Below are 13910 nucleotides of genomic sequence, written 5' to 3'. Positions count from 1 at the left end.
TGATGAAGAAGTACCTGCAGTTTGTGGCAGCCCTCACAGACACCAACACACGTACGTCCAGAGATTTTCAACTGGTGTAGTTTCCAGGATAGGCAGCTTTGCTTAGCATGGGCGATGTGATGAGAGCGATATGCTTTAGTCCGGACAAAGGTACGTGTGTGTGGGAGAGTGCATGTCTGTGAGTGAGTGTTTGTTGTTGATGTACCTTTTGATCAATCTGGACATTGAAAGTAAAACTGATAAGATCTGAGAGTCCCTGCTGAGCAAAGTGAAATGGTCATGAAAAGAAACTGTATCATTAGCAACTCTGATTGATGACAACGCTCTTGTTCCTCAACCTCCAGCTGATGAGACCAAGCTGAAGATGATGCAGGAGGTCAGCGAGAACTTTGAGGTGAGTTTGGTGGGTAGACCTCTGCCTGTGATGGAATGGAATGGAATTCCTTAAAAGGATTTTGAAGGCTTTTATGGATTTGGGCAATCAGGTTTGGGAGATCAGTTCTCTGAGATCACCTGACAGTAGCTGAAATTAGCAGGGATGCACCAATCAGCCGTATATCGGTATCTGCCAATATTGGCCTTGTTGACTGCAGTTGGTCTATCGGCAAAAAAATGCCGTTCACCGATTGCAGTGAGGCTATCAGTTAATTTGTTGTTTGTTTCAGGCTGGTTTCAGGTTGTTGGGCTTCAGGTGAGAAGCTCTTCTCCAAACGGAGTCGCATTTAGATTGTTCAGACATTGACTAAGGTGGGGAGAATGCTAATGGTAGCTTCTTTCAAAATGAATTTGTGCTCATTCAAAGATAGTGTGATGAAGGGCTCAAATACTTTAAAACAGGTCAGTTATAACTTATTTGTTTATAATGAAGATTTCTTTGTTTCCCTGCAAAGGCGTAATAAAAAACATATTGGTATTGGCTATCGGCCAAATTGTTATTTTAAACATGGATTTTTTTTTCAAAGATATATCTGTATCAGCCCAGAATTTTGCAATCGGTGCATCCCTGGAAATTAGGAAAAAGGTGAATTAAGCGATTAGGGGTTTGGTCTATAAAATGCCAGAAAATTGTGAAACATTTTCAATTCCGTGTTTCCCAAATACCAAGATGCCGTGCTCAAATGTCTTGTTTTGCCTGGTCACAACCCAAAGATGTTCAGTTTACTGTCATAGAGGATTAAAGAAACCAGAAAATATTCACATTTAAGAAGCTGAAATCAGAGAATTTGGACTTTCTTTCTTAAAAAATGTATCGATTATCAAAATAGTTGTCGATTAATTTTCCGACGATCGACTAATCGATTAATCGTTGCAGCTCTAATATCTGCTGCACCTTCTATTGCATTGACACTATGAAATGCAGATATGTCATTACTATGTTAGTATAAATAAACACTAAAGCAACACTTGGTCCCTGTCAGACTCACACAATATGTCAATGTGTGTGCTGAGAAAATGTATCTAAATTAGCTGATGCGTTTTTATTTAGGACTAATGGAAGGATACACTCAAATTGAATCGTTATGAGACCATTGTGTGTTTGTATGTCCTTGCATGTACACATTGTTGCTAGTTGGACTCTTGAAAATGTCAGTCATTTTCACATCACACATAAAGACCATATTTGACAGTGTAACATATTGATTACCGTAAATTCCGGACTATAAGCCGTGGCTTTTTTCCCGTTTTTTGGCCTTTTTTGGCCCCTGCGGCTTATATAACGGTGCGGCTTATCTATGGATTTTTTCCAAAAAAAAAAAAAAAATCTCTCTTTTTTAGCACTCTTTCTAACTATAAATCCACTTCTGTTTTAATTTCCTCTCTTGCCCTCTTTTAACAACATAACATAACATAACACAACACAGGTGGTGTTGTGTTATGTTGTTTTGTTGAAATGTTAATAAATGGGAGCTTCCTCAAACAGCCATCTCTTTCCCGACAATCCCCTCTGTGCATGAACCCTTACATATGGTAATTAAACATTAAAACACAATAAAAAAATTAAAAAAAATACCATTAAAACACCCGCGGCTTATAGTCCGGTGCGGCTTATATATGTAAAAAACAGTCAACTTTGCAGGTGCGGCTTATACTCCGGTGCGGCTTATAGTGCGGAATTTACGGTAGTACACAGATCTTGCCATAACGAGTTTAACATTTTATACACTCATTATCAACAAAATAAATGATGGTGTAGTTTCCAGGATAGGCAGCTTTGCTTAGCATGGGCGATGTGATGAGAGCGATATGCTTTAGTCCGGACAAAGGTACGTGTGTGTGGGAGAGTGCATGTCTGTGAGTGAGTGTTTGTTGTTGATGTACCTTTTGATCAATCTGGACGCTGAAAGTAAAACTGATAAGATCTGAGAGTCCCTGCTGAGCAAAGTGAAATGGTCATGAAAAGAGAAACTGTATCATTAGCACTGAAATAAAACTGTAGCACCAAAGAAAAAGACAGTTGATATTCAGATGTGCAGAATATTGAAACACACTCAGACTTGCTTTGTGGTACGTTGTGTCTCGCGTCTGTTTCAGAATGTGACGTCATCGCCCCAGTACTCCACCTTCTTGGAACACATCATCCCCCGCTTCCTGACGTTCCTTCAGGATGGAGAGGTGCAGTTCCTGCAGGAGAAGCCTACACAGGTATGCAGTTCAAGAAAAACCTACTTTTCAGTCAAGTTTCAATAGAAAAATCCACCCTAAAAACTGTCACACTGTGTTTGGCATACCCATCATATCTTAGGCAGCTCAGGTACAATGTAGTTTGATCACAGATCATTTTTCAGCGATCTGACGTCAAACATCAAATGTGAGGTTTTGGTGTCAGTCGCTCGGAATCAAAGAGCAAGGGCCTCTTTCTAGAGCCACCATTTTGCACCAAAAGATGTTCAACAGCAATTTAGTCTGTATCCTAACCCTAACCCTATGAAGAGAGTTTAGTCAAAAACTGGAGGTGGCACGGAATTTGACAGAGGTGGGCACCTCAGAGTTCTCTATGCAGGAAAAGCCCTGCTTCGTCAAAGGAAACCAATGAATATCGGATTGTTTCTTGCAGCAACTGAGGAAGCTAGTGCTGGAAATCATCCACCGTATCCCAACAAATGAGCACCTTCGCCCACACACCAAGAACATCCTGTCTGTGATGTTCCGCTTCCTGGAGGTACACGCACTCTTCTCCTACAACGCCTCAGACACACTCTGTTACTTTGTACTTTGTCCACATCTTATGGCTGATGCTGTGTATTGCTAGTAGCTGAATTTGCCTTTCTTTCTAACTACTGAGTAATTTCCAAAGCTTAGCATAGGAATAACAAAAGGGATGGGAAATTAAAAACAGCCACCTGCCAAATACTGCAAAATTTAGATTTTTCTACTTGATCAGCCACTTTGGGATTTCTTTTCTATTGTCAAAACACATTTGTATGGTAATGTCGGTAGCTTGTAAGGTATGGAATTTAAAAACCACTCTGGGTAGTGGGCAAAAAAACCTTCTTCTGACCTGAATATAAATGCTTAGATACAGTTCCTCCACACCAGTGTACCTGGATCTAATGCCTGGCCTCTTACCTTGTTTTTTCCAGATTGAGAGTGAGGAGAACGTCCTGATATGCCTCCGCATTATTATTGAGCTGCACAAGCAGTTCCGCCCTCAAATCTCCCAAGAGGTGAGAATCTCGTCTTACTGGTTAAACGCAATTGTGTTTTTGAGATACTTGTTATGATGCTGTGACAGGGAATTTGTCCTCCTTGGCTTAACCAGGCTAAATTAAACTAAGGCATAGATTATTTTTCCATTTCCCTCTCATTCTTTCTGCATGTACACATTGTTGCTAGTTGGACTCTTGAAAATGTCAGTCATTTTCACATCACACATAAAGACCATATTTGACAGTGTAACATATTGATTAGTACACAGATTTTGCCATAACGAGTTTAACATTTTATACACATTATCAACAAAATAAATGATGGTGTAGTTTCCAGGATAGGCAGCTTTGCTTAGCATGGGCGATGTGATGAGAGCGATATGCTTTAGTCCGGACAAAGGTACGTGTGTGTGGGAGAGTGCATGTCTGTGAGTGAGTGTTTGTTGTTGATGTACCTTTTGATCAATCTGGACGCTGAAAGTAAAACTGATAAGATCTGAGAGTCCCTGCTGAGCAAAGTGAAATGGTCGAGATTCTGCTAAAAAGACTTATCTTGAGTCTTGGATTAACATGTTTGCCATAATCCTTTATTCTCAAGATTCATCACTTTCTGGACTTTGTGAAGCAGATTTACAAAGACCTTCCAAAAGTTGTCGTAAGTATCACCTCCTTACTGGATGCTGGTGACTCCTAGTTGCACCATGTTCCTATCTTTTTTCTCCTCTGCCTTTCCTTTTCCACTTAGATCTGTGTCTTCCTCCCTCTCTTTCATATTCCTTTTGTCCCTTTCTCAATTTGGCTCTGTTCCATCTGTGCCCGCACCAGGCTCGCTACTTTGAGAACCCCCAGCAGATAGCGGAGAACACGGTTCCCTCTCCAGAAATGGTGGGGATGATCACGTCTGTGCTGGTGAAGACGGCCCCCGAGAGGGAAGACAGCGAATCGCGAACAGTAAGCTAACCAGCAGATTGTAACACTTTGTGTAATCACTGTTTAAACCCTGTACCTCACTCCATCATACAGGGTTCCCACATATCCTTGAAATCCTTGCAAGTTTGTGAATGAATTTGAGAAAAAGAAATCAAGTCGTTGAAAGTTGAAAAAAATAGTCATAAATAGACATGGGTCATTGAAAGTGCTTGAATTTATATATTTGTACTTAATATATTGTTTCGCTGTGCTGTTAGAAAAAGTGAGAGACCACATAGTCTGCCATCACTGTAACACAGCACAGTTGAGAAATGGTCACACATTCTCTCTCTTTTTAATTGTCTGAGCTTCTGTCAAGCTTGCTAGTTCTCATTATAAAATGATAAAACATTTCTGTGTTTTAACTGTAATTATGATACGATACGATACAATATACTTTATTGTCAGTTCACACTGACATTTGTCTTGCAAGACAGCAGCAGTCCCACACACAAACACATGACAAAGAGAACAAATACAAAAATACATGACACACATACAGCACACAGAGAGCACTGGTCACTGCTCCACTGACCCTCGGCCATGTTCTTGATTAAGCCTCAGGATCGACTGATGTATATTAATTAACCTTGATCCGTGTCTCAAACTATGCCGTGTCAGGTCCTTGAATTTGAGGGAATTGGGCCTGGACAGTCTTTGAAAAGTAATTGAATTTGATGTTCAAGAAGGCATGGGAACCCTGATCATATTACAATACTGTCTGTAACCACTGGATGGTAGTAGTGCACCTTGTTGGCACAGTTATAGGAGAAAGCGGAGAACTGCAACTCGTCTCAGACAGAAAATACAGAAAGTGTTTTTTTGCGTTCTTTGAGCAATGCCCTGCTTCACATTCACAGATGCATATACATTCAGTCCAGAGAGCTGACCAGTGTCAGTGCAGGTGTCACTGAGCAGCTCCACTGTTTTGCAGAGAGCTGTCTTAGTAACCCTAAGATAGAGAAGTTGGTTGTTGAGGGATGCTAAAATGGCCAAACCAGCATTTGGCAAAGGAGACATTCGATATATTAGGTCATACTACTTTCATTATTCTACATTCCTATCAAAATACCTTCATATTATGGCCGGTATGGTTAGTATGAACATGCTAAATAAACAGCAAAAACTTCAGTCAGTTAAAATGTCTATCCTCCTGGATTGTATTAAAAATGATAATGTACTACTGCTAATGTATTCTTAGATGTGGGTTTGTGGGGGGGGGGGGGGGGGTGGTATCTGGAAAAGCCTGCAATTTTGAAAGAGAAAATGTGCATGATCCCTGGTAGATGGGGAAAGTGCCTTGCTCCAGGGCATCTCAACTGTGTGTTTTCTTTCTTCCTTCAACGGTGGTTTTTGAGGCAGAGGAGAGTTCATTCGCCAGGATTCTCCAAGACTGACTGGGATTGAAACCAGTAACCTTTCAGGCACTTCTCTAACCTCTACGTTGCTGGTTCCCATTGTACACCGGTGATATCTGTCTATCAGGATCACTTTATTTGCCAAGAGTTTGTCTTGATGGCCTTCCTGCAGGGACATTTCCATCTGTGTTGTCAGGGATGTAAACTAGTCACACTTAGGTGACAGTCACCGGTTTCATCCCAAAATAGGGCACTTGAGTGGATGATTTTGTGTGTGCCCTGGTATCTGCCACCTTTTTCCCTATCCATGACTTTGCATCCCTGTGCAGTACAATAGGCACAGAGTTACAGGGATTTCACATTCAGTGCAAGAGGATAGCATGGTGCCTCAGTGGTTAGCAAGCACTGTTGCCTCACAGCAAGAAGGTCCCATGTTCGAACCCCGGTCCGTCCCAGATACTTTCTGGAGTTTGCATGTTGTCCCTGTGTTGACGTGGGTTTCCACTGGGTGCTCCGGTTTCCTCTCCCCATCAAATACATGTATGTTACTCCTAAGTTAACATGGCGGCACGCGCAGAAGCAGCGGCTTGGCTCTCCCTGGAGTGACTAAATTTCGTTGCACAACTGTTCATTCACAATAAAGGCATTCTTCTTCTTAAAGTCTTAACACATACAACATGTACACACATTACATGTTGCGTGCTATCACTGTGCATATCCAGGCATCATGTCATACAATATGGCTGCAGGTGTAGACGGGGATGCTGAGTGTCTTGCAGTTCAATCATATGATTCAGTCTTTGCTGTCGTGTTCATTTCATTTGTGCCTTTCTTTCTGCCTCCAGCACACCATCATCCCACGGGGCTCTTTGTCTCTCAAGGTGCTGGCAGAGCTGCCCATCATAGTAGTGCTGATGTACCAGGTTAGTGACTTCCTCCCAGAGTACACCAAATAACTGCACACAGAGACATACTGTAAAAGAATTGCAGCATTTCTGCAAAGTTCTGAAATTATGTAGAAAATGTCCTTGAAAGGTTTAAAAAAATACGTGGAAATGTACCGTCATATTGCGTGAGCCTGTGATATATTATGTATATTATTATGGATTCGTAATATTATCAGCCTGTGTCGTTGGATATATAAAATTAGAGACATTTCTGAAAGTAAAGGTCTTGAAAAATGTGGCATTATAAAGTGGAAAATGTGTCGGTACCCTATAAAAAGTATATAAAAAAACGACTGCAAAAAAAGTTACTCTTTTTTGGAGGGGGGGACATTTCTTGTTGGCTATTTCAATATTTGCATTATGCATTAACATTTTTAGGGATTGACTCATCTATACTAGAAATTCATGGGAGTCATGAATTTCTACTAATATATATGTATATTTTTGCCCAGAAATGCATATAAAAGCTATGGAGTTTTGAATTGATCCCTTCAGCTGTGTAAATGTGGCCAAGTAGTTTATCATGAGCGGAGATGATGTGTCTGTTCTCTCCCTATAGCTGTACAAACTGAACATTCACAACGTGGTCTCAGAGTTTGTCCCGCTCATCATGAGTACCATCATGCTGCAGGTCTCTCCACAGGCAAGGTGAGGAGGTGTGGGTGTAAATGTATTTGCGTGGGTTTAAATTAGGGATGTAACGATAACCTGTTTTAATGATAACCGTACCGTTTACAATTTTCATTATCATTAAAACGTGGTACCATGATTACCGTGGTACCGTGACTACAGTGCTTTGAAAAACATTGTAAATACTGCCTGTCCATCATCAACCAAAGTTGGCAACAGTCTCCCAGATGCAGACATGCAGCCTTGGAGAAATGATTTCAGTGAGTGTATCAATCCTTTTTGCGTTTGAGTTTTCAATATAAAACGTAAAATGATTTCAGTGAGTCTCTGTGCTTTTTGAAAATTTCCCAGCGATTCTTTACGAATACCGTGATAATACGATAACCATGATAATTTGGTCACGATAATCGTGATGTGAAATTTTCATATTTTCACATTTAAATGTATTTGCGTGGGTGTAAATGTATTTGTGTGGGTGTGAGTGTGTCTGAAATAGCAGCACAAGTGTGCCTCAAACAAATTTCATTTTCACTTTACAGCCTCCAAAATGAGTTTGGGCACTTTTAAGAGTATTGATTTTTCTTCCCCTTTCTCCCTCGAAGTAAATTTGTTGATGCTGTTGCTTGGCACTTTGCCTGCCAAAGCCCAAGTTAAAATCCATTTGGGGAATTTCAAATGGTGGAAATTGGCTTAGCAGGAGGTGAAACCTCTGAGGGTAGGAAGAGGGTGCGTTAAGCATTTTGAACAGGAAGGAAATGGAGCAGAGTAAAAAAAAAAAAAAAAGACGTGCGATAACCGCTCTGGAGCATATAAACAAGTCAGCCATGTAGAATTGACTTGACCATGAACACTTTAATTTCACCCTCATTAATCGCCCCCTAACTGCAAGTATACAAAATCATAATTGCCTTTGATTAGATTTTTTTTTTAATATATATTGGGTGGCTGTAGCTCAGGAGGTACAGCGGGTCCTCCACTAATCGCTTTGGATAAAAGAGGTCGGTGGTTCGATTCCCGGCTCCTCCAGTCTGCATGTCGAAGTGTCCTTGGGCAAGACACTGAACCCCAAATTGCTCCCGTTGGTGTGCCAGCACCCTGCGTGGTAACCTGCCGCCATCGGTGTGTGAATGGGTGAATGTATCTACTGACTTTAGGCTTTGGATAAAAGCGCTATATAACTGCAGGCCATTTACCATTTACCATATATATGTGAACAATGCTGTTTCCATTGCAGGCAACACAAGCTTTACAACAAGGAGCTGTATGCCGACTTCATCGCTGCTCAGATCAAGACTCTGTCCTTCCTCGCCTACATCATCCGCATCTACCAGGTACCCTGTCTGACCGCTGAGTGAGTCACTTCAGTGATGCTGTTAAGCACAAGCATCTGACCGCTGAGTCACTTCAGTGATGGTGTTAAGCACAAGTGTCACTTCGTGATGTTATTAACCACAAGCATGATGCTGTTAAGCACAAGCATCGGGCAGATTTGAGACTCTTAAGGTGAAAAAGCCTTGAAAGTATTTTCTTTCAGATTAGTCCGACATATTGTTTGGCCTTTTATTTAGCAAATTCTGGGGAAACCCTGAATATTTGAAATATTTGGCATTAAAATGCTTAAAGAAATCTATCTATCTATCTATCTATCTATCTATCTATCTATCTATCTATCTATCTATCTATCTATCTATCTATCTATCTATCTATCTATCTATCACTCGATATATAGTATTGGCTCAAAATAGACATCAGCTTTATCGCGATATCGAAACGTCACGATATGCGCATCGTCAGAAAAAAATTATATCGTAAAATATATATATATATATATATATATATATATATATATATTTTTTTTTTATTTTTTTTTGCTCCTGAATAATAATAGAACAAATTTAGCAGAATCAATCGTATCGTATCGTTATCGTGAACCCAATATCGTGTATCGTATCGTATCGTGAAATTAGTGTATCGTGACACCCCTAGCTTTAGTTCTGTCGGCTTTTAAAGCCTTTAAGGCCTTTTTATGTAAAGTCATTTTCAAAAGTAATTGCGCCCTGTAATAATAATTGTGTGTGTGTGTGTGTGTGTGTGTGTGTGTGTGTGTGTGTGTGTGTGTGTGTGTGCGCGTGTGCGCGTGTGCGCGTGTGCGTGCGTGCGCCCTGTCAGGACCTGGTAGGGAAGTACTCTCAGCAGATGGTGAAGGGCATGCTGCAGCTGCTGTCCAACTGCCCTTCAGAGACCGCTCACCTCCGCAAGGAGCTGCTCATCGCAGCCAAGCACATCCTCACCACTGACCTCCGCAGCCGTATGTACACACACAAACTAGTGTGACACCGCGTAACACTAAATATTAGCGCAATTACATGTTTCATTTTGGTCGATAGGAGGATAGTTATGATGATATACATCAGATACATTTTTGAAGCTTTTTAAAGGGTGCTTTTTGGTCCCGAGTGAAAGCTGAAGAAACCAGAAGGTTAATTTGGGTTAATGACTTAGGGCATGTGTCCATATAGCATCTTTTCCTCACAGTTCAACACTGGTGGAAGTACGCTGGTGAGCACTGATCCCACCTGCATTCATCAACAACACTTCTAAATTGAATTCCCATATACGGTACATTGATTTTCAGCAGAAAGTGTTTTCTTTAAGTAGCCTAGGCAGGAAAATAACAGTCGTGTTAAAAGCTCTTTCTATTGGCTTTTATTTAATTCAGTATATTAATTTAATGTGAGAAACATTGTAGATTTGTCGAGGCAAAATTTGCTGCAATGCTCTGCTGATTCATCAATAATTAGATATCCGTTTTACATGTTCATAGGAGGTTTTATTCCACAATAATCTCCGTGCACGGAGGTCTCCTCTTGACTACATTTGTCAATACAAGAGCCACGAGTCATTGTTACATCTTATCATATACTGAAACCCAATGTTGCCCGCCCCCCATCGTGGAGGGCAGTACTTTACATTCAGCCATGTAGCTAATCTGATGTTCACTAGAATACATAACAATTGTCTATTCCCACAGACACTTCCCAAAACAAGACACAGGTTCCCACAGGAACTTACATGTTCTCCTTGAACAGCAATCTTCCACATTGATGAAGAACACAGTTCACAAAATACATCTTAGAATTGTCATAATTAATAATTAATCAATCAATACACACTTGATCAATAATTTGCCATGACAGATTGTAGAAATATTTCTTTTTCAATCAAATGTTCATTAGTAATTGTGTAGAATTACAATGTTCAGGATATGCACACTTCTATGACAGTAATCACCTTTTAGTTCATCGCCTGGACATGTTACAATGAAACTAGAAAATTGGTAGTTTTCATACTCCTGCAATGGTGATTAAATTTAATTACTTTGTTTTTAATTATCCGTGTTTGCTATAGTAATTCTATGCTTAAAAGAAATACATAAAGAAAAATACTAAATGTACCATATTAACACATTGACTGCCAGCCGTTTTTTTCTTGCTGTAGGTAGCTTCTGCCAAGCCGTTTTTTGAGGATTGTGGCTCATTTTACAAGCGCCGAGGATTATTTTCTGCTTGGAGTTTGTGAACATACAATATCTCAAAAGTACTAATAGAATGTGTACTTTCTCTGTCTAAAAGAGTTAGTTTGTAGAGTTAGTAGTTATGTAAGCATTAGCAGTTGAATACAGCATGGTTTTAGCATTAGAAAAAATATTCAGAGATAAAAGGCTTTTTGTGAAATTCGATAGAGCTGTCACTTTAACCATTCATTTTTGGCTCTCTCTCTCTCTCTCTCTCCCTCCCCCTCTCGCTCTCTCTCTCTCTCTCTCTCTCTCCCTTCCCCTCGCTCTCCCTCCCTCTCTCTCTCTCTCTCTCTCTCTCTCCCTCCCTCTCGCTCTCCCTCCCTCTCTCTCTCTCTCCCTCCCTCTCGGGAGGGAGACGCACTAGGTTTAATCCTAGTGAGAGGGGGAGAGGGAGAGAGAGAGAGAGAGAGAGAGAGAGAGGGAGGGAGGGAGAGAGAGAGAGCGAGAGAGAGAGAGAGAGAGAGAGGGAGAGAGCGAGAGGCAGAGTTGCTTCAACTCCTCCCTCTTCTTGGCTGGAGCGGCCGTCACAGTCTCAGTGCTTTTGCTGCTCCTGTGCCTGTCTGCAGGCTGCTGTTTGAGGAAGTCGGCATGGACTCGCTCGCTTCTTGGGAGTTTTGGTTGAGAGAAGCTTTTGCGATTCTGGTCATATTTATGCTGCGTGTTTCAAAGTGTGTTCCACCTGTAATGTATTATGTAAATTTGCAATCCCGCATCGCCAGCAATCAGCGCGAAAACGAGAGCGTTTTCCCCCAACCATTTTCATGAGAATGTAATACTGTAAAATCGCCTTGCCATTTCCTTGAATGGCTTGCTCCCTTTTTCTTTGATTTCGCTCGTCTGGGGGAGCACTGTCAACACTTAGTGGGTCGGTAAAATAGATTATACACATTCAATACCTCCAATAATTGTATAGGAGACGTAAAAGGGATTGATCAACGCCCCACCGTCAAAAAAAAAAAAACGATTTTTTTGACGTATCCATACGTCGCTGGCAGTCAAGCGCTGGATTTTTTTTGACGTATGCATACGTCGCTGGCAGTTAACGTGTTAAAGATAACGTTAACTTTTTTCTTTCATGATAAAACGAAATAATTTTGCCAAGAAGAAGAAAGGTAAAGAGACAAGAGACATTAGTTACTGGGCTTTTTTCACCGACAGAGAGTTTGTCTAATTCTTCTCAGTGGAGAGCTCCATTGAAGAACACATTATCTTCAAATGTGCTTAAGACAAGCCTCTCTGAAGTGTTTTTCCCCCCTGTTGTTTTATAAAGTAAATCCAACATTCGAATGGCTTTAACAGTTACCTGAAAAAACAACATGTAAATGTGTTTTCTAAAACGACAGTGCATCCTATGTGAATAAAACAAATGATTAGTCTTATCCAGAGGTTGTTAAACTGTTTTGGATGTGGGTCACATACAGAAAAACATAAGGAGTTGCAGGATAAACATTATTAAGTGCGACAGTTTACAAACAGTTATCACTGAAAGAAAAAACCCCTGTGCCATCAAATTATTGATGTGCTCACCTATTACAAATTGCATATTTCGGTATCTTTTCTTTTCAATTATTGGTTTCTGTGCCAAGAGGTAAGACAGAGATAATTTCACCAGAATTCAATATAACAAAAGTAAAAAAGAAAAGTGCAAAATAAAAAGCTACGCAAAAAAAATAAAGAAGAGGAGAAAAGGTTAAGAAAGGCAGTCTTCAACATTCCTTCACAACTCTCAGTGACGACAGTTCAAGGCCCAAGGGTCCACCTTATGATGCAATGTGTAAATCTGTAGATAGGCTATTAAAACAGTCAGAACATGCAGAAATGGTCAACTATTGGTTTCTGTGCCAAGAAGTTAAGACAGATAATTTCACCAGAATTACAAAGCTCCAACTAAAAATGAAGTGCAGTATTATTTTGCAAAATCCAAATGAAACAGGTGCAACTAGAAACAATAAAATATAACAAGGCACCTTTAGGTTGTTAATAGGCCTAATAATGCCTAAGGCTAAGGCTTCACTTGGACATTAATGGCAAGTTTTTCTTCAGGAACAGAAGCATCTCCGCCTTGTCACCAGCTAGTCGGCTTCTTTTCTCATCTATCACATGTCCAAACAACCGCTCACTGTCCATGCTTGTACACGGGGCAGAGAGGTAGGCACGGGCAAGTGGAGCAAGTGCAGGGAAACTATGTTTATTGACCCTCCAGTAGGTCAATGGGCTTGCCTTTTTGCTGATGGGCAACTCAGACTGGTAACTCTGTACCTGCACAGCTGCAGGGCTGGCCAGCAGCTGCACTGCATCAGAATTATCCTGCATTATCTCCTCATGTACTGAAAGCAGCAGCCTTGGCCTTTTGGCTGCAGGCCCAGGTGCCATGGATGGTCCTGCAACAGGTTCCACCTCCTCTATCTCCTCGTCAGGTGTGTGGTCTCTTGGTCTGGGCTCCTCAGCCTCCTCTTCCTCCTCGTCAGGTGTGTGGTCTCCTGGTCTGGGCTCCTCAGCCTCCTCTTCCTCCTCGTCAGGTGTGTGGTCTCCTGGTCTGGGCTCCTCAGCCTCCTCTTCCTCCTCGTCAGGTGTGTGGTCTCTTGGTCTGGGCTCCTCAGCCTCCTCTTCCTCCTCGTCAGGTGTGTGGTCTCCTGGTCTGGGCTCCTCAGCCTCCAGCATAGTCAGAAGCACCCGTTTCACTTGATCCTTAACTTCTGCTGAGAAGTAGCGACTCCTGTACCTTTTGCATAAACAAAGATAAGAAGGGTAATTCAAATTATTATGTTTCAGCGTAGACATA

At 41.1% G+C, this 13910-nt stretch overlaps 1 protein-coding gene across 3 annotated transcripts in view; it reads left to right on the top strand.

The window, feature by feature from the left end:
- Nucleotides 1–13910, top strand: part of trrap (transformation/transcription domain-associated protein) — a gene marked incomplete at its 5' end in the record, with an annotated part of 155837 nt that overhangs the window by 49 nt on the left and 141878 nt on the right. For all 3 annotated transcript variants that reach the window (XM_083634512.1, XM_083634510.1, XM_083634511.1), the window contains 11 exons: nucleotides 1–51; nucleotides 345–394; nucleotides 2533–2643; nucleotides 3056–3160; nucleotides 3582–3665; nucleotides 4246–4302; nucleotides 4473–4598; nucleotides 6820–6897; nucleotides 7481–7569; nucleotides 8786–8882; nucleotides 9721–9859. The exon at nucleotides 1–51 is cut by the window's left edge and continues 49 nt beyond it. In XM_083634512.1, coding sequence (XP_083490638.1) covers nucleotides 1–51; nucleotides 345–394; nucleotides 2533–2643; nucleotides 3056–3160; nucleotides 3582–3665; nucleotides 4246–4302; nucleotides 4473–4598; nucleotides 6820–6897; nucleotides 7481–7569; nucleotides 8786–8882; nucleotides 9721–9859 — 987 coding nt within the window. The remainder of the gene's footprint in view (nucleotides 52–344; nucleotides 395–2532; nucleotides 2644–3055; nucleotides 3161–3581; nucleotides 3666–4245; nucleotides 4303–4472; nucleotides 4599–6819; nucleotides 6898–7480; nucleotides 7570–8785; nucleotides 8883–9720; nucleotides 9860–13910) is intronic.

The sequence above is a fragment of the Poromitra crassiceps genome, assembly GCF_964638095.1.
Source record: "Poromitra crassiceps genome assembly, chromosome: 4".
In the NCBI taxonomy this organism is placed as follows: domain Eukaryota; kingdom Metazoa; phylum Chordata; class Actinopteri; order Beryciformes; family Melamphaidae; genus Poromitra; species Poromitra crassiceps.
The sequence above is the reverse complement of the archived record's forward strand: the minus strand, read 5'-3'. Positions and strand labels throughout refer to the sequence as shown.